At 36.9% G+C, this 22,870-nt stretch overlaps 1 protein-coding gene across 1 annotated transcript in view; it reads right to left on the reverse strand.

Annotated features, from left to right (window-relative positions):
• The window catches only part of NEO1 (neogenin 1), a 256,126-nt gene that overhangs the window by 105,891 nt on the left and 127,365 nt on the right, over positions 1-22,870 (reverse strand). The window contains 2 exon segments of the mRNA XM_028506136.2: positions 7,020-7,140; positions 8,585-8,739. Coding sequence (XP_028361937.1) covers positions 7,020-7,140; positions 8,585-8,739 — 276 coding nt within the window.

The following is a 22,870-nucleotide window of genomic DNA, read 5'->3' on the forward strand; positions in this document are numbered from 1 at the left end:
TAAACCATTTATATTGCACTATCTTCAAGTTGACTAATTCTTCAGCTATGTTGACTCTACTACCAACCTGAAAGGATGCTTCATTTCTGATGTGTTTTGATTTTTTTAAAAATAGTTTCCTTTCCTTAATTGTGGAACTCTTTTACCCTCTGGACAAATGAAAGCATTTTCCATCTCTTCATGGTTTCCATCATTCTGAAAAATTTCTCATTCATCTGTTCACTCAAGTTATCTACCAAATCCTTTAACATTCTAATAATTATAGTTATTAATAATTAGTTTCATAGTTCCAATATCTGGGTCTCCTAAATTGGTTCTATTGATTACTTTGTCTCTCAACAATGGGCAAGTTTTCCCATTTTTTATGTCCAATAATTTTTTACTGAATGCTGGGCATGGTGTTCAGAATAGCAGAGACTGAGATAATTACTTTTTTTTACTTATTTTTTTATTGTTGTTCTATTACAGTTGTCCCAATTTTCCCATTGCTTTCCTCTGCTCTGCCCACCCCCTGCTCCCATACTCAATCCCCACCCTGTTGCCCATGTCCATGGGTCATTTGTATTTGATCTTTAGGCCCTTCCCCTTCTTTCCACCCTTATCTCCCTTATCCCTCCCCTCTGATACCTGACAGTCTGTCCCTTGTTTTCATGCCTCTGGTTCTATTTTGTCCCTTTGTTTGTTTTGTTCATTAGGTTCCACTTATAGGTGAAGTCATACGGTATTTGTCTTTCACTGACTGGCTTACTTCACTTAGCATATCCATCCATGCTGCCAGGAAATGTGAGAGTTCTTTCCTTCTTCTGTGTAGTATTCCATTGTGAAAGTGTACCACAGTTTTTTGATCCACTCATTTACTGATGGGTACTTAGGTTGTTTCCAGCACTTGGCTATTATAAATAACGCTGTTATGAACATTGGGGTGCATAGGTTCTTTTGAATTGGTGATGCAGGATTCTTAAGGTATAACCCCAGCATTGGAATTGATGGTTTAAAAGGAAGTTCCATTTTTAGTTTTCCTGAGGAAATTCCATACTGTTTTCCACAGTGGTTGCACCAGTCTGCATTCCCACCAACAGTGCACTAGGGTTCCGTTCTCTACAACCTCGCCAGTACTTGTTGTTTGTTGATTTGGTTATGATGGCCATTCTGATTGGTGTGAGATGGTTATCTCATTGTGGTTTTAATCTGCATCTTTCTGATGGCTAGTGATGCTGAGCATCCTTTCATATACCTACGGGCCCTCTGTATGTTCTCCTTGGAAAAGAGTCTGTTCAAGTCCTTTGCCCATTTTTTAATTGTATTGTTTGTTTTCCTGGTGTTGAGTTGTATGAGTTCTTTATATATTTTGGAGATCAAACCCTTGTCTGAGGTGTTGTTGGTAAAAATGTTTTCCCATATGGTTGCAAACCTTTTCATTTTGATGATGTTTTCTGATGCTTTAGCTGTGCAGAAACTTTTTAATTTGACGCAGTCTTATTTGTTATTCTTTCCTTTATGTCCCTCGCCTACAGGGGTCCAAACTGCGGCTGGTGGGACACATGTGGTCCAGGATGGCTATGAATGTGGTCCAACATAAAACTGTAAATTTATTTAAAACTTTTTTTGCACATCAGTTTTCATTAGTGTTTGTGTATTTAATGTATGGCCCAAGACAATTCTTCTTCTGCCAATGTGGCCCAGAGACGCCAAAAGGTTGGACACCCCTGAGGCTTAGAGGATTTATCAGTGAAAATATTGCTGCATTGGGTATCTGAAATTTCACTGCCTGTTTTCCTTTAGGACTTTTATGGTGTTGTGGCTTATGTTTAATTATTTTATCCACTTTGAGTTTACTCCGGTATGTGGTTTAAGTTAGTGGACTAGTTTTATTTTTTTTGCATGTACTATTCCAGATCTCCCAGCATCATTTGTTGAAGAGGATATTTTTACTCCATTGTATGCTCCTGTCCCCTTTATCAAATATTAATTGACCATAGAAACATAGGTTTATTTCTGTCTCTCTATTGTGATCCATTGATCTATGTGTCTGTTCTTATGCCAGTACCAGACTGTTTTGATTACAGTGGCCTTATAATATAGTTTGATCTCAGGTACTGTAATCCCCCCTACTTCGTTCTTCTTCCTCAAGTTTGCTGTGGCTATTCAGGGTCATTTTTGGTTCCATATATTTTTTGAAATATTTGTTCTAAAACTGTGAAATATGTAAAATATTGGTATTTTAATAGAGATTGTGTTGGGTGTGCTTTGGGTATTATGGGCATTTTAATCATGATGATCCTCTAATCCATGAACACGGTATATGCTTAATTATTATTTACATTTTAGAATGGTATGTCTATTCTTCTGTCACATGTGGAGGAGTTCAGTCAATTTAGACAGGAACTGAGCTTGGTATAGATTTTATTGTTATCACAGTTACCTTCAGCATACCACAGGCGTCCAATTCTTCTAGTAGTAGATTACCACTGTTGGATGCTTACTGCGAGAGGTGAGTTGGAGAGTTTTTCATAATTTTCCTTTGAGCTTTGAACCATTCCTGCATTCCACTACTACAAAGGGATTTCCTTCCATTCATTCTTGACCTCCTGCCAGCAGTAGAAAGCCTGTTTGTCACCTGGTGGTGACTCATGGTTGAGGCAGGTGGGATTTTCAGTTGAACTGGACCAGTGTCAGTACTGTGTAGGCCCTGCAGCTTTCCTTCCTATGGCAGCCAAAATTGACTCTGTATCTGTGTTGGTCTTGAGTGGTACTTCCCTACTCTTCCTCCATAGTAAAAGACCTCTCTCTAGGAAGTGGTGTGAGGTACTGGGGCCTGAAACAGTTTTCTGCACATTTTTCAGAAGTGAAGGGTCTTCCCTGCTACCTTCTCCCCAGCAGCAGTGGGTCTTTGGTTGAGTCCTGGGGACCAAAGGGTTCCTCCCTCCACAAGCAGAAGGGTTTTATTCTAGTCTCCCTCCAGAAATGTATGAAATAAGGTTTTCTGTGCCACTGGTTTGAGGTTTAAAGGCCCCTGAGTTAATGGGAGGGACTTTGCACCTATCTTCCAGCAACCACAGATCATCTCCTTCATCTCTACACCCACCACCAAGGTGGCTTTTCTCAGGTCACTGCCTTGCACCCAATCTCAATAGTAAGTATCCTGTGGAAACCCAGTGAAATGTGTTTGCAATCAAGTGTGAACACACCTTTAATCAGGAGCTCCTAGATATTCCAAATTAGTCCATACTTACTCTTAAACAATCAGTTAAAATTTTAGCTGATTTCTTCTTACGTACTTTGATGGCAGCCATCTCTTTCTCTCCTTCCCTGCCAAAGGGGAAACAATTCATGGCCCATTCTTTAGGGGAAGAGGTCTGTCCAATTCTTCAGAATGTAAATTACTTTGTTGCTTTCCAAGTTCAGCTCAGAGAAATTGTGATTTTGTAGATCATCCACCTTTTTATTGTAGGTGAGCGTGAGAAACTCTGTGCACATTCTTCACATCCTGAGTACAAGCAGAAGTCCCCTTCCACTCTGATTCACATTCCTATTCTATCTTTGTAAAGATAACACCATTCTTCCAGTCACCCAGATAAAACTTTGAAAGTATCTGACTTTGCTACAACAATGTTCCGCATGGAATAAGGAATGTAGCCCAGCCCCTGACTTGGAAAATCCAGTGGGGAGCAAATCAGCACACAGGACCTACGCCCACGGATAGGTTCTCCGTGGGGAATCAGGCCTGCATTATACCCAGACTGCTATGAAGCTTGCTTTTGCTAAAACTCCCTCACCCTGAATTGAAGCAGCAAATACTTACTGCATATCTCTAAAGTAATTTCCTAAAATCTGTGCTAAAGCTCCCAAGTATGGAGTGCAACCAGTTCAACCACGTTTTCCCCTTGCTCTGCAACATCTTTCTCTTTAAAGTAATTAGCAACATTCTTTGTTATCTGTAAAAGGTAATCACCTACAGAGAGCCTGTGCATAGTAAATGAGGACCATCCTTGATGTAAGGTACCCAGAAAAGCAATAAAAGCCTGTCCAGGCAGGGGTCGGACCCTCTCTCTCACTTAGCGGCCATGCGTCCCTTTTTCTCCACAGGACTTCTGTAGTCCATGTGAATTTGTTCGTCACACCCACAGCACACAGACCCCACGGGCCAGAATCGGCATCGGATTAAGTCTGGATTAGATAAATCACTAACATCTCTTTATTAGAATATGTTTTACAGTATAAGTACTTCTATTTTATAGAATAGTATAAGTACTTATTATCACTCAGTGGCCTCTTATATAAAACAATGTTCCTTCCACCAGCTTCCTGCGCTCTGCCTTCTTCTAATTAAACCTGACTTTATCATCAGACTGCCCTACTACTACAGTAATGTTTGATTGTTTATAACCAAGGACATGACCAATCTGATCCTATTCTGTCTTTATAAGCCACTCTTCTACAGGAACAGGCGCCACTCTATTCTATTTCCCTATTGACCCAGCTCCTCCTTTAGCATCGGGAACTGTTATCATTCAAGGTCTATTATAAAGGGGACACTTTCCATAAATAAAAACTTTCCTGATCACACAGACAGAATTCCTCTCTTCTGAATTGTATACTGCTTTATTAGTACTATAAAAATAACACATTACAGATTGGCATTAAAGTCATACACATCTCTTACACCCCTCATGATACTGTAAACTCCAGAAAGGTAGAGATCAGATCTTGTAAATTGTTACAAGATCTCTCTCTTTAAGCTTCCCTACATAAATATTTATCTTGCAATTAAAATAGCAAGATTAATAAAATGACACTATATTTCACTGTGCACATAATGCACACCCACATTTTCGTGCACATTATACACAGAATTATTATACCCATGTATAATGCGCATCCTTATTCCCCCCTCAAATATTTGGGCAAAAAGTAAGCATTATACATGTCAAAATATGGTACCTCCCTTCCTATAATCCATGCATCCTTCATGTATCCCTGACAGGTCACTAAAATATTTTGTCAGCCCACAAAACACTGTTTTTGAAATGTCTCAAGAAGGGAGAAACACACACACTGCAACTATAGTTATTATGCTAATCAAGCACTTTCAGAGGTTCAGTTTAGGGACCTCTTAGCATAGGCAACCATTTACACTATTAGTGTTAACTGTATAATGGTAATCTCAAACATAAATGTACTGAAGTCCCTTTACTTGGCTCCAAGTAAATAACCCCAAGAGATCCACAAAGGTTACTAAGGAAAATCACTGCCTCTAGTAAAAAGAAATAAGGGCATATCTACCTTACTAATTCTGTTAGTGCCTTATTTGGTAATCATGCTCAAGCATTTTGCCAAGATGTGAAGATGACATGTTTCTACTAAATCATTTTCAATGAATAGAGAAAGGTATAATCACAGATGAACAGGAAGAAAAGAAAAAGAGTAGTTCTAATAGTTTATGCCTTTTTATAATAATACTATCAAAAACGCTTTAATGAAATGGCATATAAAAATCCCCTATGCTATTTTAGTGAATAGCCAGAGGAGGTGCCATCTTTGCCAATTACCTTTCCTGGCTAGGCTAAGCGGCTGGGACCACACTTGAACCTGGACTCAGACACCAGAGCAGATGTCTAATACAGGATTATTTTCATGCATTCTTAAGAAATGCATAAAGAGAAAAATCTTTCTCTCGCTAAAACAAATAAATAATAAATCCAATGGGTATCCTTATGAATGTAACACAGAATTGCTGTCCAACAATTCAACTTCTGGTAATTTAGTACGGGAAAATCATAGCAAGAAAATCAGTACAGAATTGTTCATAACAGTTAAACATAGGAAACAGCTCAAATGTTAATCATCAGGAATCATTTATATAAAACAAAGTACACATATACTATTCACTATAAAAAATAGTGGTGCAGATCTCCATTTACTTACATGGAAAGATGCCCATAGCATGCTGTTGCCGAAAACAGGTTATAATTAAGATATACCTGTGTGTGCTGCTCACCCACAGTGCTCCTAGGTGCCAGGATTTGCAGCATGTGCCACTTAGCAGTTTATTGCCTCTCAGCTTCAAATTCATACTATACTGCTTGCTCTGCAAAAATGACGCTGGCCCTTTATATATTTTTCCTTTGTCAGCTAACACATGTGTTACACTTTATCAGTCCAGGTGCTGGAGAGTAGCTTCCACTAACACCCCAAACTTCAGGTGGTTTTGTGGCACCATGTGTTCAGTGAGACACCTCCTGTGAACAGCTTTTCACCAGCACGCCAGACAGTGGGTTTTAAGCAAGTTTCCACCACAGGGCTGCACAGCAACTGCTCTGTCATCCAGTAAGCCACGGCCACCCCCTCTCCAACATGATGTAGTCTCAGCCGTGAGGAGGGCCTCTTCCTGAACTCCCTCTCTCAGACCGAGGGACAGTGACTGCCTGCTTCTTCTGCCTGCCATTCTTGTGTTTGTTAGACTTTACTTCTTTCTAGCTAACACCTTGTCACTCCAATTCTTTATTATAGTTAATTTGTTTATATTAAAGAATTTAATTTAGTTTTTGCTGAAACTGTTGTGTAATTCCCCCCACTTTTTACTTTTCAATATTGCCTGAATTTACAATAAGCAATTTTTTTGTGATACTCACAAAAGGCAAATTAATTTTATTTTGGAAAAATTGAAGAAAAATTCAGTACAAAATAAATATTACTTTAAGTAAAGTTATTCTATTTTAAGAGCAGAAATATATTTATAGATTAAAGTGATTAAACTCTGAAGAACATTTTGTAACACTATAATTATTCTGTTTTTCTTAACACCAATTTCTTTTCAACATCAGCTAAAACTGTGTTTTTATGTCATTTTAAAAATAGAAATGATTTAGACTGCTTTTTCCCTCTTGGTTATACCATAAATGTTGCCCCTTACAAACAGGTCACTAATCTTAAGATACCCTGAAGTGACAGGCACTGTGATGGGTATTAGCTCCTCAAACACATGGTCCATCTGCTCCCTCTATCTCAGCCCCTCTTACCATGTTCAAGGATGATCAGCTGGGCTCCAGCTTGTGCATTTCCAACATCATTCTCGGCAATGCATTGATAGAACCCCTCATCTGATTTCACGAGACCCAAAACTTGAAGATTATGTTCCTTCTGAAGAAGAAAGATATAAATACAATTTTATGATTCAACTAATAAACATTAGTTCAAAAATCTCAAGAATATGCCCTTTAGGGAAGGAAAATTCCCTAAATACAATAAGTAAAACTGTATGATTCAGTTACTGAATATTATCTGCCTGTGCACTTGTTAACTCAATTTTATTGACAAGGTACTGACTTAAACTGACTAAAACAGAAAATACCATCATTAACAATTAAGAACTTTATACCCAAGGGTATACCCTTTATACCCTTTATATCATGGAAAGTCATACCCACAATATCTGCAAACTCACATCTTTGCCTGGAAAAATACCTGGCATGCAATAGCATGTGACCGCAATGAAGGTCTCAACTTGTGAGTTCAAAATATATTTTAACATTATTTCCAGTATCAATAGTTCTGACAGATCAGACAACGGTGAGTTAAATCAAGTTGCATATAAACAAGCTTTCCTTAAACTATAAAGTACTATATGGGGGGTGTCAAACTATTGTTACTGTTATTGATATGGTATAGTATAGTTTTAAGATTTTTAAATATAGTATGAAAATGATAAAAGTAAAAATGCTAATTTAACTATAATACCTAGCTTTATAGTTACAAGTAAATACTTGTGAAATGCTTTGTATAACTTATGAGTAAACACTCCAAAAAATAGAAAATATATCCCTACTTATGAAAAATCTGTAAAGGGAATAAGTCTTTAACAATTATAATTACTATGAATTATGATTATTACTATCAATTCAAGTGTCTTAGGATATGTCATTAATCCTTATTACTAAAACCTAGATAATTTGATTACTAGTATGTTAACAGTAATAAAAATAGATAATATTCCCTATGCATTTACTTTATATAAAGTAAAAAGCAGTAATGGCTGAATATCTTAAATACATTTAACACCTAATTATTTACTTTTGCATTTACTTTTTAAAAGGATCTTCATATCTATTGTAACAATAATTGTCTGATACTGGGTCATACTTTTTTTGAAGGGCCTGAACATCAGTATATGAAGGGCAGATTTCTGTTCCTTGAACAGAAAGCTATAAATACAATTGGTGCATGCAAATCTGTGTGTGTGCGCGCCCACACACACACACACACAATAACCATCACCCAGAAAATGGTGGCAACTGTGTTTAAGAGTACTAGTATGTTTAAGTAGGAATAGTAAACCTAGTACTTAGTACTGGGTCAGGAGATCCGGACTTTAAGCTGATTTACTATGTGGTCTTATAAGCTACCCAAATATTTCTGGGCTCAGCTTTCTCATTGTCCAATGAAGAGATTACATTCTATGTGAATTTTTCTGTCTTTGTTTGCATACAAAAACTGGTGTATATAAGATAACAGATCTCTTAATGATTACATTCAAAGACATTCATACGTTTCAGAGATAAATGTCCTCCTTTTAAAAAGTACTTACTACAATCTTAAAGTAATCACTTGGGATAACCATATCCCCATTCTTGACCCACTTCACAGTTGGAGTTGGCTTCCCAGTCACTTCACATTCAAATATGATATCCATAGATTCATGAGCATATATATTAGTAGGCTGCTTCAGGAATTCAGGTGGGGCTTTAAAATAGAAAGGAAATTAAGATATTAATGAAAATAAAAATGGGTAGCTATTCATATTTCAAGAAATTTTTTTAAAAATCACAGAATTCACTGGGTTTTTTACTTATTTAGGCTTTCACATATTTTTATTAAAACTTGTCAACATCTGTAAGACATACATATTTAAAATGCACATTAGCAACACAGTATCTTTAAAAATTGATATTCTGGTATAATTAACTTGAAGCATTATAATTTTTGAGTTTCCTTGTTGACAAAATTTAGTAAATTGATTATAATTAAGAAAGTGACACTATGAATATTCTAAGCTAAAAATGAGTATTAAAAACTATTTTCCTATGATTTATACTGTTTTGGAAGGGCCATAATTAAGATTCAAAAAGAGTTGAGAAAACTGACATCTTCCTTTTCAGCCAACCTGATGAGTAACCCCCCCAAAAAGTAATACAAATGAGACAATCAGAGGTCTTAACACAGTTCCCTCACACAACACTCTCTCAGTAGTAACATCTCTCACTACATGAAATGGTTTTTATAGACTGAGAGGAAGAGTGACAGGATTGTTGGGGAAAGTTAAGCATATTCGAAAAAGCCTGACTATTCCAGCAAATCCCTTTCACCTTGCTCTAAGGTTGTAATCACTGACTTACGAATAACAGGTTCATTAAGATTTTGAATTAGGAGGGTAAAAGCAGATCATTGAGTCCAACTTCCCACCTAACACCGTAATTTCCTAACTCCCTATATCACAAAGCAGCAAGCTCCGCTGTAGGCTAGTTTATATTAAAAAGAAAAACTGATAACAAAAAGAGTGGCTCCCCCCCAACCCCCACACAGTTGAGTAAAACGTGCTCAGTCTGTGGAATTTTAATTGGATTGTGTTAAATTTGTGGCAACCTGACATCATAACAATCTTGAGTCTTTCTTTTCATGAACATTCTCCATCCATTTACTTAAATCATTGTTTTTCCCCCCACATTAATGTTTTGTAGATTTCCATATACAAATCTTGTTCACACTTTGTTATGTATATACCTAAGTATTTTTAATTTTTTGGTATTACTGTAAGTGGGAGTTTAAAAAATATTTTATTTCCAATTGATCACTGCTAGTATGTAGAAGTGAAAGTGATTTATGTATATTGACCTCTCATTCATGGTCATGCTAAACTCACTCATTAATTCTAGTTTCTACAGACGGTTTTGGGATTATCTACATATAACATATATTTACAGATAATTATATGTTGTCTGTAAACAGAGGCAGTTTTATGTCCTCCTTTTCATTCTGCCTTCCTCTTTTTTCACTTCTTGCCTATTACACTAGCTAAAGTAGGGCAAGTCTTCAGAAAAAGCCCAGACTAGCTTTATAATTTGGGTAAATGAAGAGTAAGAGTATAGAGACCAGGTAGAACATCAAGTGAGCAGTAGGAACCAAGGAGGAAAAGAATGGCTGATCCTTTCTTTTTTTACATTTTTATTATATTTTTTCTATTATCATTTATCAGAAATAAGATTGTCCGATCTTAAGAAGCAATATACATTCAGAGTAATGGAAGATAAAGAAAACCTAAGTCTGTACAACTAGAGGAAATCAGGGAGACCTATAAATAGTACATTTAATTATCTTTTCAAATATGTATTAGCAGACTTCCAGTCAAGATGGCGGAATAGGCAGACATGGCTTGCCTCTTAACACAATGACATTAAAATTAAAACTAAAATATAGAAAAACCATCACTCAGAATTGCAGCTAGAGAATCAAATGGAAGTCTGATGACTACAGAACCAACTGGTCCTACACCCACGTGTGCTGGATAAAAATTAGGGAGGGATATCTTGGGAGTGAGGAGTCCCAGCACCACACCAGATGCCACAGCACAGGGTGCCAGTTCAGGAAGATAAATCCCATAACTTCTGACTGGAAAGTACAGCAGGGATTGAATCGAAGAAACTGCTGGAGCCCCAAGCAGTTCTTAAAGAACCCACACATGCTCACCTACTCAGACTCACTCCTTCTGAGCTCTAGCACCAGGGAGCAGCTTGAAAGGCATCAGTGGTATACACGGAGGAACTGAAGTGTCTGGCATCAAGGTGAGCAGAGACCATTGCCCCTTTCATAAACTCTCCCCACAACAAACCCAGCCAACTGGTGCCATATGTGAGACTCCATCAACCTGGCTAACACTGTTTGACCCACCTTGGAGATCCCCAGAGACTCCATCCTACCCAAATTATGAGCCCACCCGAGCTGCTTTTCCATATGAATGGCTGGTCTTGGTTCATGCTTCATAATTCCCTAAATCCTCTCAAACAAGCAATGGCTGGCCCCAGACCCAGCACTAGCAGCAGCCAGCCTAGATTCATAGCCTGGCTTCAACTGGGAATCTCCAAGCCCAACACAAGTAGCGACCATCTCAGATTGCTTTATAGCTCAGGAAGGGTGGCCCCAGAAAACACACAAGTGGGGTCTGAACTTGATCTGTATGACCTGAGAAATCCCAGGGCCAATGCACTCAGTGGACAGCTATAGACCACAATGGAATACCACCACCATACCTTGACATAGCTGATCCTCCATGGAGGTGGGAGTTTAGGGGTTAGTGGCCACAGCCAGTCCTTGCAGCTGGCTGGCCTGGGTAAATCCCTCCCATCGATCTGCCAAGAACAACCATGGCTCAACTACAAGAGGAGGGTGTACTCAACCCACATGAGGGACACACCTTGAGCATCCAAATTGGGTAATAGCGGAGGCTGTGCCACTGGACCCTACAGGACACCTACTATATTAGGCTACACTACCAAGACATGGAGTCATAGTAGTTCTACCTAATACACAGAAACAAACACAGGAGGCTGCCAAAATGAGGAGACAAAGAAACACAGTCCAAATGAAAGAACAGATCAAAAGTTCAAAAAGAGCTAAACAAAATTGCGACAATCAGATGCAGAGTTCAAAACACTGGGTATAAGGATGTTCAAGAAACTTAGTGAGGACCTCAGCAACATAAAAAGATTCAATCAGAAACGAAGGATACAATTGAAATGAAGAACAACTTACAGGGAAACAACAGTAGAATGGATGAAGCCAAGATTCAAATAAATGATTGAACATAAAGAAGCAAAAAAGAACCAATCAGAACAAGAAGATGAAAAAAGAATTTTAAAAAATGAGGACAGAATAAGCTGCCTCTGGGACAACTTCAAAGAGTCCAACATTCACATCATAGGGGTGCCAAGAGAAGAAAAAGAGCAAGGAATTGGGAATCTATTTGAAAAAATAATGAAAGAAAACTGCCCTAGTTTGGAGAAGGAATCAGACATGCAAGTCCAGGAAGTACAGAGTCCTGAATAAATGGATGCAAAGAGGCCCATTCCACTACACATCATAATTAAAATGCCAAAGGTTAAAAATAAAGAATCTTAAAAGCAGGAAGAGAAAAGCAGTTAGTTACCTACAGAGGAATTTCCATAACAGTGTCAGCTCATTTCTCAAAAGAAACTTTGCAGGCTAGAAGGGACTAGCAAGAAATATTCAGTCATGAAAAACAGGGACCTACAGCTGAGATTGCTCTATCCAGCAAAGCTATCGTTTAGAATCAAAGGGCAGATAAAGAGCTTCCCAGAAAAGAAAAAACTAAAGGAGTTCATCATCAGCAAACCATTATTATATATGTTAAAGGGTCTTATTTAAGAAAAGAAGATAAAAATACAAACAATAAAATGGCAAAAAATACAAATCTATCAACAATTCAAGCTAAAAAACAAACTAAGTGAACAAGAACAGAGGCAGAATCATGGATACAGAAAGGATTTTGATGGTTGGTAGCTGGGAGGGCTGTGTGGAGGAATGGGTGAAGAGGTAAGGGGAATAAGTACAAAGAGTTAGTTATAGAATAGCCATGGGGATGTAGAGTACAGTATAGAAAATGGAGTAGCCAAAAAACTTATATACATGACCCATGAACAATGGTGGGAAGATTGCCTGAGGCAGTGGGGAGTGATGCATGGAGGGAGGAAAAAGGGGGAAAATCAGGACAACTGTAATAGTATAATCAATAAAATATAATTAAGAAAACAAATACACATTAGCCATTTGTATTTATTCATTTGTGAGTTATCTATATACACACTATTATTTTTTCAATTAGAGTACTCACAATTTTCTTATTTATATAGAAGAGCGTTTCACATAATGCCAGCCAGTTATCAATTCATGGCCTCTCAGCTCCAAATCCCCTCTTCTTTGTAATGCAGCTGGTGCAACCTTAGATTTTGTTAATAGTGGGCACTAGAGGGACAATGTAGGCTTGGCAGAGGAATGTACTTATCTTTCAAATTCGGGTGTGCTCTTCCTCTTGCCCCTATGGTATGGTAGCTAGAAAGGATCTGAGAGACCTATGAGTGATCACCCTCCAGCAAGTTTTTCTGCTGTATCTATTAAGTTTCTCCAGTTTACACCAGCTGGTGGCTTTCTGTGCATCCACTCTGACCCAGAGCATCCTACTGGACAGCATCCAGCACACCATCTCAGGCTCATGGCAGCCCATTATTAGTCAGGCCCATGGCACCCTAGCAGGTGGCTCTCTACACACCAGCTTAGGCCTGTGGCATTTAGCAGGCGATCTCCTGTGGGCTAGCTGGCCATAGCTGAGTCTTTTGGCAGCAAATACAATCTCTCCAAGGTACAACTCAAAATCTTGGGTATGGGTGTCCTCTTTCAAGTTTGTTCCTTTTCTACATTCTCCCCTCAGCTCTAGAGTAGTAGCTGATACTTATTTACTATTTTATCCTTTTTAGTAGTTAAAGCACCTTTTACCAGTTAGTACTTCTTCATACTAAATTTTCCTTGTTGAAACTCCTGTTGTAATTTATAGCTCCTGACTAGACCCCAACCAACACAGTAAGACAGTAATCCTTTCTCATATATGCTGCCAATATGTACTGTTGTTGTTTCTTAATTTAAGGCACCTGCTGTTGTATCAAAGTTTTAAATTTGTATGTAGTAAAATTTATTAGCCCTTTCATTGTGGCTTCTGTATTTTACTACTCTAACTCCAAAGGTTTTCCCTGTCCCCACACTATAAAAATATTTACTTACATTTTCTTCTAGTATGTCTATGAAATCTGAACTTCAATAAATATCCAGCTTTACGTTTTTCTAAATGACAATTCCAGTAGTCCCAAAAGTAATTGATTTGAAATAGTTTTAATATTAAAACCCCATATACTGTTGGGTGGAAAGGAGGAGGGTTATTTCTAGATGCTAAGTGGTTTCATATCTGGGCCAGAACCACTACAAACTTGATGACTGTAATGATACTGTATTTTAAAATATCTGGAAAACAAGTACTTTCCTTTTATTCCTTTATTTCCTCAAAATTTCTCCAGCTTGTTCACTAAGTTGACATTTTATCCCAGATGAATTTAGGCTCATCTTTGGTTAAGTTTTTCTGTTCCTTCTCAAAGAAAACACACAACGAGAATAACCTGGAGTTTTTACTAGAACTACAGTAAATTTCAGATGTAGGAAAAGTGAACATATTTGCAATCCTAAGTAGTCCAACATAAGACCAGATTATTTAAATTCATGTGTATATTACTCAATAATGACTTACTATGATGATGTAAGTCAAGAGACCTGTAGTTCAGTTCTGGTTCTGCCACTAGACATTCTGCTGGTCGTGGGTTTGTTTCTCCTACACTAAATAAGGAAATCACTGGACGGTTTCTAAGTGTCTCAGACCTCTATCTGACTGTGATCTTATGATATTAGTTTAACTATATATTTGATGTATAATAATTAATATCTAACATTCATGAGTGTTTTCTACTTATCATCATTTAGTTCCCACAACAACCTACTGTTTAAGTATTATTATATTATTTCCTTTTTACAGAGGCACTTACACACAGAGAGGCTAAGTAGCTCTACAGGTTCACATAATTCAGTCAGTGACAGATCTGGACTTTGACCCTAAGTAGTCGGATGAAAAACTCCATAGCTTTTAAAAAGAAAACTCTTATTTTATGGAAAATAATAATAACCCCCATGATAACTGTTGTATAGCTTTAGCAATTATGAATGCATGGCCAACACTGCTTATCTATACCCCAACCCATCCCATATTCTTCCCCAGGTTATTTTAAAGGTGAACCCTGAGAGCTATTATTTCATACACGAATATTTAAGTAAGTACCACTACAAACTAAGAACTCCCATTTTCTAAACAAAACCACTATACCATCATGACGCTAATATCTACAATAATTTCTTACTATGAATTATTCAGTTAGAATCCACATTTCACTATTCACCTCTGTTTTAAAAAATGATTTATTTTACTTGAATTGGACAAACAAGAGGCATTCATTGGCATTAACTTGTTTCTTATAATCTACATGTTACTCCTTTGTTAATCTTTATTTGTAGTCTGTTTGTTGAAGAAGTCATTTGTCCTATGAAGTTTCCTGCAATTCATCTTTTATTGATTGCATTGCTATGGTGGCATTTAACCTCTTTGTTCTATATATTGTAAAGGCTTGACCGGAGTGAGTCAGTCTTTTTTCTTTTTATTAAACCATTTTTATTGTTATTCTACTACAGTTGTCCCAATTTTTCCCCCTTTGCCCTCCTCTGCCCATCCCACCACCACTCTCACAGTCAATCCCCACACCATTGTCCATGTCCGTGGGTCATTCATACCTGTTCTTTGTCTAGTCCCTTCCCTTTATTTCCATCATTATCCCCTTCTCTCCTCCCATCTGGTCACTTTCAGTATGTTTCATGTTTCCATGCCTGTGGTTCTATTTTGTTTGTTAGTTTATTTTATTCATTAGATTCCTCTCATAGGTGAGATCATATTTGTCTTTCACTGAGTGGCTGATTTAACTTAGCATAATGCTCTCCAGTTTCATCCATCCTCTTGCGACAGGTAGGAGCTCCTCCTTTCTTTCTGCTGCATAGTATTTCATTGTGTAAATGTACCACAGATTTTTGATCCAATCATTTACTGATAGGCACTTAGGCTGTTTTCAGCACTTGGCTATTGTAAATAAAGCTGCTATGAGCACTGGGGTGCACGGATTCTTTTGAATTGGTGATTCAAGGCTCTTAGGGCATAATGCCAGCAGTTATGCCCAGCGGAATCACTGGGTCAAAAGGCAGTTCAATTTTTAGTTCTCTGAGGAAATTTCATACTGTTTTCCACGGTGGCTGCACCCATGTGCATTCCCATCAACAGTGCATTAGGGTTCCCTTTTCTCCACAGCCTCACCAGCACTTGTTGTTTGTTAATTTATTAATGATAGCCATTCTGACAGAATGTTAGGTGATATCTCACTGTGATTTTAATTTGCATCTCTCTGATGGGTAGTGATGTGAGCATCTTTTCATACATCTATGGATCATCTGTGTGTCCTCCTTGGAGAAGTGTCTATTCAGGTCCATTACCTATTTTTTAAAATTGGATTGTTTGTTTTCCCAATACCACAAAAATACAAAGGACTGTAAGAAATTACTATGAAAAACAAAAGCTGAACTTAAAAGCATAAGAATAAGGGTATTGGATTTTGCTTCAATAAATTAAACATTAACTTCTGACACCACACCCCCACCAAAAAAAAGGAAAAGAAAACAAATTACTATTGAACAACTACATGAAACTGGACAACCTGGGAAAAATGGGCAAATTTATAGAAGCACACAATCTTCCAAAACTGAATCAAGAAGAAGCAGAGAATCTGAATAGAGCCATAACAATTACAGAAACTGAAGCAGTAATCAAAAAACTGCCAGCACACAAAAGCCCTGAACTACATGGCTTCAGAGGTGAATGTTAACAAACATTTATGGAAGAACTAACTCCTACCCTTCTCAAACTATTCCAAAAAATTCAAGACGGGGCAAGACTCTCAAACTCTTTTTATGAGGCCAGCACAATCCTAATTTAAAAACTAGGTAAAGCCCTGGCTGGTGTTGCTCAGCGGATTGGGCTCGGGCCTGCAAACCAAAGGGTTGCTGGTTTGATTCCCAGTCAGGGCACATGTCCAGGTTGCAGGCTAGGTCCCCAGTAGGGGATGTGCAAGACACAACCACACATTGATGTTTCTCTCCCTCTCTCCTTTCCTTCCCCTCTCTATAAAAATAAAAATAAATAAAATTAAAAAAAAAACTAGGTAAAGACACAAGAAAGAAAACTGCAGGTCAATATCGCTGATAAACATGGATGCTAAAATCCTCAACAAAATACTGGCAATCCACATTCAGAAAAACCTTAAAAAGATCACACACCAAGATCAAGAGGGATTCATCCCATAAGATGCAAGGATGGTACAATAGTCACAGATCAATAAATTTAAAACACCACATAAACAAAATGGATAAAAATCACACGATCATATCAATAGATGCTGAAAAAGCATTAGATAAAAGTCCAGCACACATTTATGATAAAAACTCTCAGAAACGCAGGAACAGAGGGAGCATACCTCAACATATAAAAGTCATATACAAGAAACCTACAGCCAACATTATATTCAATGGGCAAAACCTAAAAGCTTTCCCCTTAAGATCAGGAACAAGACAAAGGTGTCCGCTTTCACCACTCTTATTCTATATAGTACCGGAAGTTCTAGCCGCAGTGATCGGACAAGGAAAAGGTATAAAAGGCATCCAAATTGGAAAGGAGGAAGTAAAACTGTCATTGTTTGCAGATGACATGATAGTGTACATAGAAAACCATGTAGATTCCACCAAAAACTACTTACCTGATTAAAATTTCAGAAATAGAAACTAGGAAAAAAATATTCCACTTACTACAGCAACAATAAAAATAAAGTGCCTAGGAATAAACCTAACCAAGGAGGTAAAAGACCTATACTTGGAAACCTATAGTACACTGAAGAAAGAAATTAAGGAAGACACAAACGGAAGCATATACCATGTTCATGGATTGGAATAATTAACATCATCAAAATGTCCATACTACCCAAAGCAATCTACAGATTCAACACAATTCCTATTAAAATACCAATAGCATATTTCACAAATCTGGAACAAATATTTTAAAAGTTTATATGGAACCAAAGAAGACACCAAATAGTCTCAGCAATCTTGAGAAAGAAGAACAAAGTAGGAGGGATCACAATACCCAGTATTAAAGTATACTACAAGGTCACTGTAATCAAAACAGTCTGGTACTGACATAAGAACAGATACATATGCCAATGGAACAGAAAAGAGAGCCTAATTAATATTTGACAAAGGGGACATGAGGATACAATGGAGTAAAAATAGTCTTTTCAACAAGTGGTGTTGGGAGAACTGGACTGGTACATCCAAAAAAATGAAACTGGTTCACTAACTTATACCATACACCAGAATAAACTCAAGACTGATAAAAGACAAATATATGTCATGAAAATATAAAGTACTAGAGAAAAGCATAGGCAGTAAAATTTCAGATATCCCATGTAGCAATATTTTTGACAATATACCTCCTAGAGCAAAGAAAAATAAAGGAAGAAATAAATGGGACTACATCAATCTAGAAAACTTCTGCACAGCTAAAGATACCATCATCTAAATGAAAAGGGAACTGACCATATGGAGAACATGTTTGCCAATGATATATCAGACAAGGGTGTGATCTTCAAAATATATAAAGAACTTATATGACTCAACACCTGGAGTCAATCTTCTCTTTCAGGATTACTTTAGAGAGCCCTGGCCAGGTAGCTCAGTTGCTTAGAGCATCAACCAGATACACCAAGGTTGTGAGTTCGACCTCTAGTCAGGGCATATATAAGAATCAACCAATGAATACATAAATAAGTGGAACAACAAATAGATGTTTCTCTTTCTCTTTTCCCCTCTCCCTCTCTAAAAATCAATAAACAAAACAAACAAACAAAAAAAAACAAGACTACTTCACAGGCAATGTCATGCCCTTCCATCAAGAGTTTTCATAATGTGTGATTGTCTCTCTTTTTTGTGATGTGAACAGTCTTTGACAATCATTGCTTATGCGAAGGGAGCTGCAAAATACTAATGCTTTTATTCGATCATTCCTCCTATGAAAGAAATATCCCCTCATCAATTATTTGGTTATCCTTAAGTATAGTCTTTAAAAGGGCAGGATAAATGCCTATTCTTTATCAATTTTCAAAACAATAACCTGGTTATCTAATATCCTCCCCCAAATGTGAATGTAAAGTACTGTTGCACAAGTTCATGGATTAAAATATATTTGGTTTGTTTCCATCCATGGAAGTTATTATTCTTTTGATTCTCAAACTACTCCAATCTTTGACCAGTAGAAGCTTGAGTCTACTGGATGTTTCCAAGTCCTTATTGACATCACCATAGTGTCTTTACCATCTTCTGGTCACTATATTTAGGCCCAAACTGTGGACAGAGCCAGGAATTATTTACTTTTTAAATATAAATTCATCGTGACTTCATTCTAGGGTTTCCAATTAAATTTGGGACTCTTGGTTTCAACAAGATCTTATTAATTTTACAGTTGTATTTCCTTTCTCTCATGCCATAAATCAATGTTCTTAATGACACCAACTTACCCATGTGTTATATCTCACACTCAGTAGCCTCAAAATAACATTACTAACATTTATATCAACAATATAATAACAGAAAACAATTGAAGATTTTTGCAATTCCTTTTTCCTTAGAGTACAACCCAATAGGTATATATAGTCCAATTAGTACTTTAAATTTATTTGGAATAGTAACTTTCACCTGCAATTGTAACTTTGTGTTAGATACTACCAACTACATACACATTTAGAATCACCAGTTTCATTTCACTTAAGTTTTCAAAAATTACTTTGTAACATTTTAACTCTTCAACAATAAGGTATACTCAAACAAGTTTTGCTTCTAATCCTATTTTCCCTACTCTACTTTCTCCATTTCCCTATAGATAGCCATTTTAAAATTTTTTATGGTTTATCCTTAAAAAAAACACAACAATTTATTTATTTATGTATTTTTAGACAGAGGGAAGGGATACAGAAAGAGAGGGAAAGAAACAGCAGTGTGTGGTTGCCTCTCACACACCCTGAAGTGGGGTCCTAGCCTGGGCACGTGTCCTGACCGGGCGACAAACTGGTGACCCTTTGGTTTGCAGGAAGGCACTCAATCCACTGAGCCACACCAGCCAGGGTGGTTTATCCTTTTTTAAAATGATAAGCAAACACACAATTTGTCCCCACCCCTCTTCCTTACATTAACAGTAACATACTAAACAATTCTTTTTCTACTTTCAAAGCCTTGTAATTTTGACTACTATGATACTTTATTTCTAAGTAAATGACATATTCCTTGAGTCTAAAAGACTTAGGCTTCCCCTAAGGCAAAGTATGTAATTCTGGAAAACACAGCAAAAATCCCCTTAAAAAAAAAAAAAAAAGAAATCTAATTAATGTAATTGTACTTTGCATTTTTAGTAAACAGGCTTTCAAAGACTATTAGGAAAAAACCATCACAATGTTCAATTTATCATTAACTTTCCCTTTCATGAATTATAAAATAAGGCCTTAAAAATGTTCTTTAGGTTTTAACTTCTCTGTAGACAATATTCATACCAACTAAACACAATGTAAGAGCAGATGTCTGTGGCTGGGAAGTTAAATAATAACCACAGAGCAAATGAGTCAATTACCATAAGAGAATTAAGTGTTATAATGGAAGATTATGCATTTAGTTACCAATGAATAACTAAGCTTCAAATTTTCTGACAGCTCTCTCCCTTCTAATGCTACCATCATCACAAGAGTAATCTTAATTGCTAAATACAGAAGTAGAATTTAATACGAAAACATATTACATTCACAAAATTCTTTTACTGGAAACATCACTTAATTCCATTACTGTTATATAATGCTAGAAACTCTACTCAATTCGAACAGAAAACAATATAGGGTCAACACCAAATGTTTTGAGGTTATTTTATTATGGTGTTATTTGGAAGATTATAACAGTTTTCATTTATATTAGCTCTGCTGGAGTTTCTATTGTTTGATTTTAAAGGTTTAAACATTGAGATTCTTTAAAAGCACTTAATAAAGGAATTTTGTCCATTTTATGTTGAACTGCACACTTGCTTTTCACAAACTTCTTTTCTATGACTCACAAAATTACATGTGTGTTCTTAAAAAAACAACAAACAAAAACCAAGCATTTAACAGCCTGAGATCCCTTTACAGATACAGTTTCACCGTCTAATCAAAAGTCTGGTAATCTGGTAATCATAATTACCAACTCAACTAACAAAGCAAAAATACATTGGAACCCGCCAGTATTTCTTAAGTTTTTCATTCCAGTGCGGGTGAGTAGGTTTTGGTGTAATATCCAGAAGCAATGTGTGAAATTGAACAGTGAAGCAACACTATGACACAGTTGCCACACATAACCTTGAAAAGGTTATTTCTATCCTCCCACCCCCACAACTCCAGTTTCATCACATTTCCTTAACCCTGCCCCTCAACTTAGCTGGCAAGTACTGACCCTTCATATGTGAACTACAACATTTCCTTCAAGAAGCTTTTCCTCCCATTCCTAGGCCCTGTTTATCATCGAAGTCTCAGGAGCCTAACCCTTTGCAGGTGCTCAATGCACATATGGGGAAATGAGTGGATATTTGAATTTTAAATATCCCAGTAATTAGTTAGCATTGTAAGAGAATTAGATGTTTAGGATAATCAGTTTTTCAATGATTCTTAAGCTTCTCAAGGATTCAATGTTTTTACCATTGTGTGTCTAATAAAAACTTGTAACAAATCTATTCTTTGCTGTCTGTGAATTTTCTCTGTAAGTTTTAAATTTTGTTTTTAAATTTTGATAATAATATAAAATCTTAAGAAACAGGTAATTTTAAGCACTCACCTCTGTGTTTATGTTACATGCTGGCTCTCCAATTCTAAAATTTAATCCTAAAGCAAGGTTTCTAAAATATGTGGTCTTAGAGTCCTTAAACCTCTTAAATTTGAGAGCCTGTGCTCTACATGTGATTTTCTTTTATTTTGAAGAATTCACAAACATCTTTACTAAATATGAACGCCCCTCCATAAGAAGCCTCAACATCATCTTTCTATGATACCCCAATATTATCGTAACTATTAACTGTGTTAACACATCTAGACTGAGAGGACTGATTACTTTCACTTGGCTCTCTAAACTTTCAAAATAATCCCTAAGTAGCTGAGTTGAATTTGTAAGCTCCCTGATTTCAGCTTTGTAGCAGCATACAAAGGACTCCAGACAATGTTTCTCCAAGTAAAATCCTCAGACTTTTTGCAGAGATACGGAAACGTACTTAGAAGGAAGTTCAGTGTTGGGCCTCATAAGGCATGCTTGCTTAAGAATCCCAAAGGATGAGACCACAACATGTGCATTTTACAAATTCTCAGATCATTCTCCTAGATCATTCTTTGTCATGCTCAAGTGTGAGAATGTCGCATTTGGGTTATTAAAGGAGATGACTGTATACATCATCAGTTTATATACACAGAGAGATCACCAATTCTTGTGTCTTCCAGGACCACATGATTCATTTATTTGCTTAATCATTAAATAGATATTTAATGAGCAACTACTGAGCTACAAGGACATTTTACTGGATGCTATCAGTGAGACAGATAATGAAGGTATTGTGTGTGATAAACTGTAAACTAAGAATGGAGTGATGTTTTAAGAGAAAATGAAGTGTTATACAGGTGGGACTTTTTAAAAAATTTTATTTTATTGATTATGTTATCACAGTTGTCCCAATTCTCCCCCATCTTCCCCCTCCACCCAGCACCCCACGCCTTCATTCATGTCCAGGCATATAAGTTCTTTGGCTACTCCATTGCCTACACTGTACTTTATATCCCCATGGTTATTCTGTAACTACCTCTTTGTACTTAATCCCCTCACCTCTTCGCCCATTCCCCCACACACCTCTCCCATCCAGGAACCATCAAGAGGCTCTGTATCCATGATTCCTTCTCTGTTCTTCCTGTTTGCTTAATAAAAAGTTAATATTTAACTTTTCTAGTATTTTTTCCCATTGTATTTCATCCCTTTTTACCCTCCTCCCCCCAGGAATTACCACACTACACTGCTG

The sequence above is a fragment of the Phyllostomus discolor genome, chromosome 1 (genome assembly GCF_004126475.2).
Source record: "Phyllostomus discolor isolate MPI-MPIP mPhyDis1 chromosome 1, mPhyDis1.pri.v3, whole genome shotgun sequence".
NCBI lineage: Eukaryota > Metazoa > Chordata > Mammalia > Chiroptera > Phyllostomidae > Phyllostomus > Phyllostomus discolor.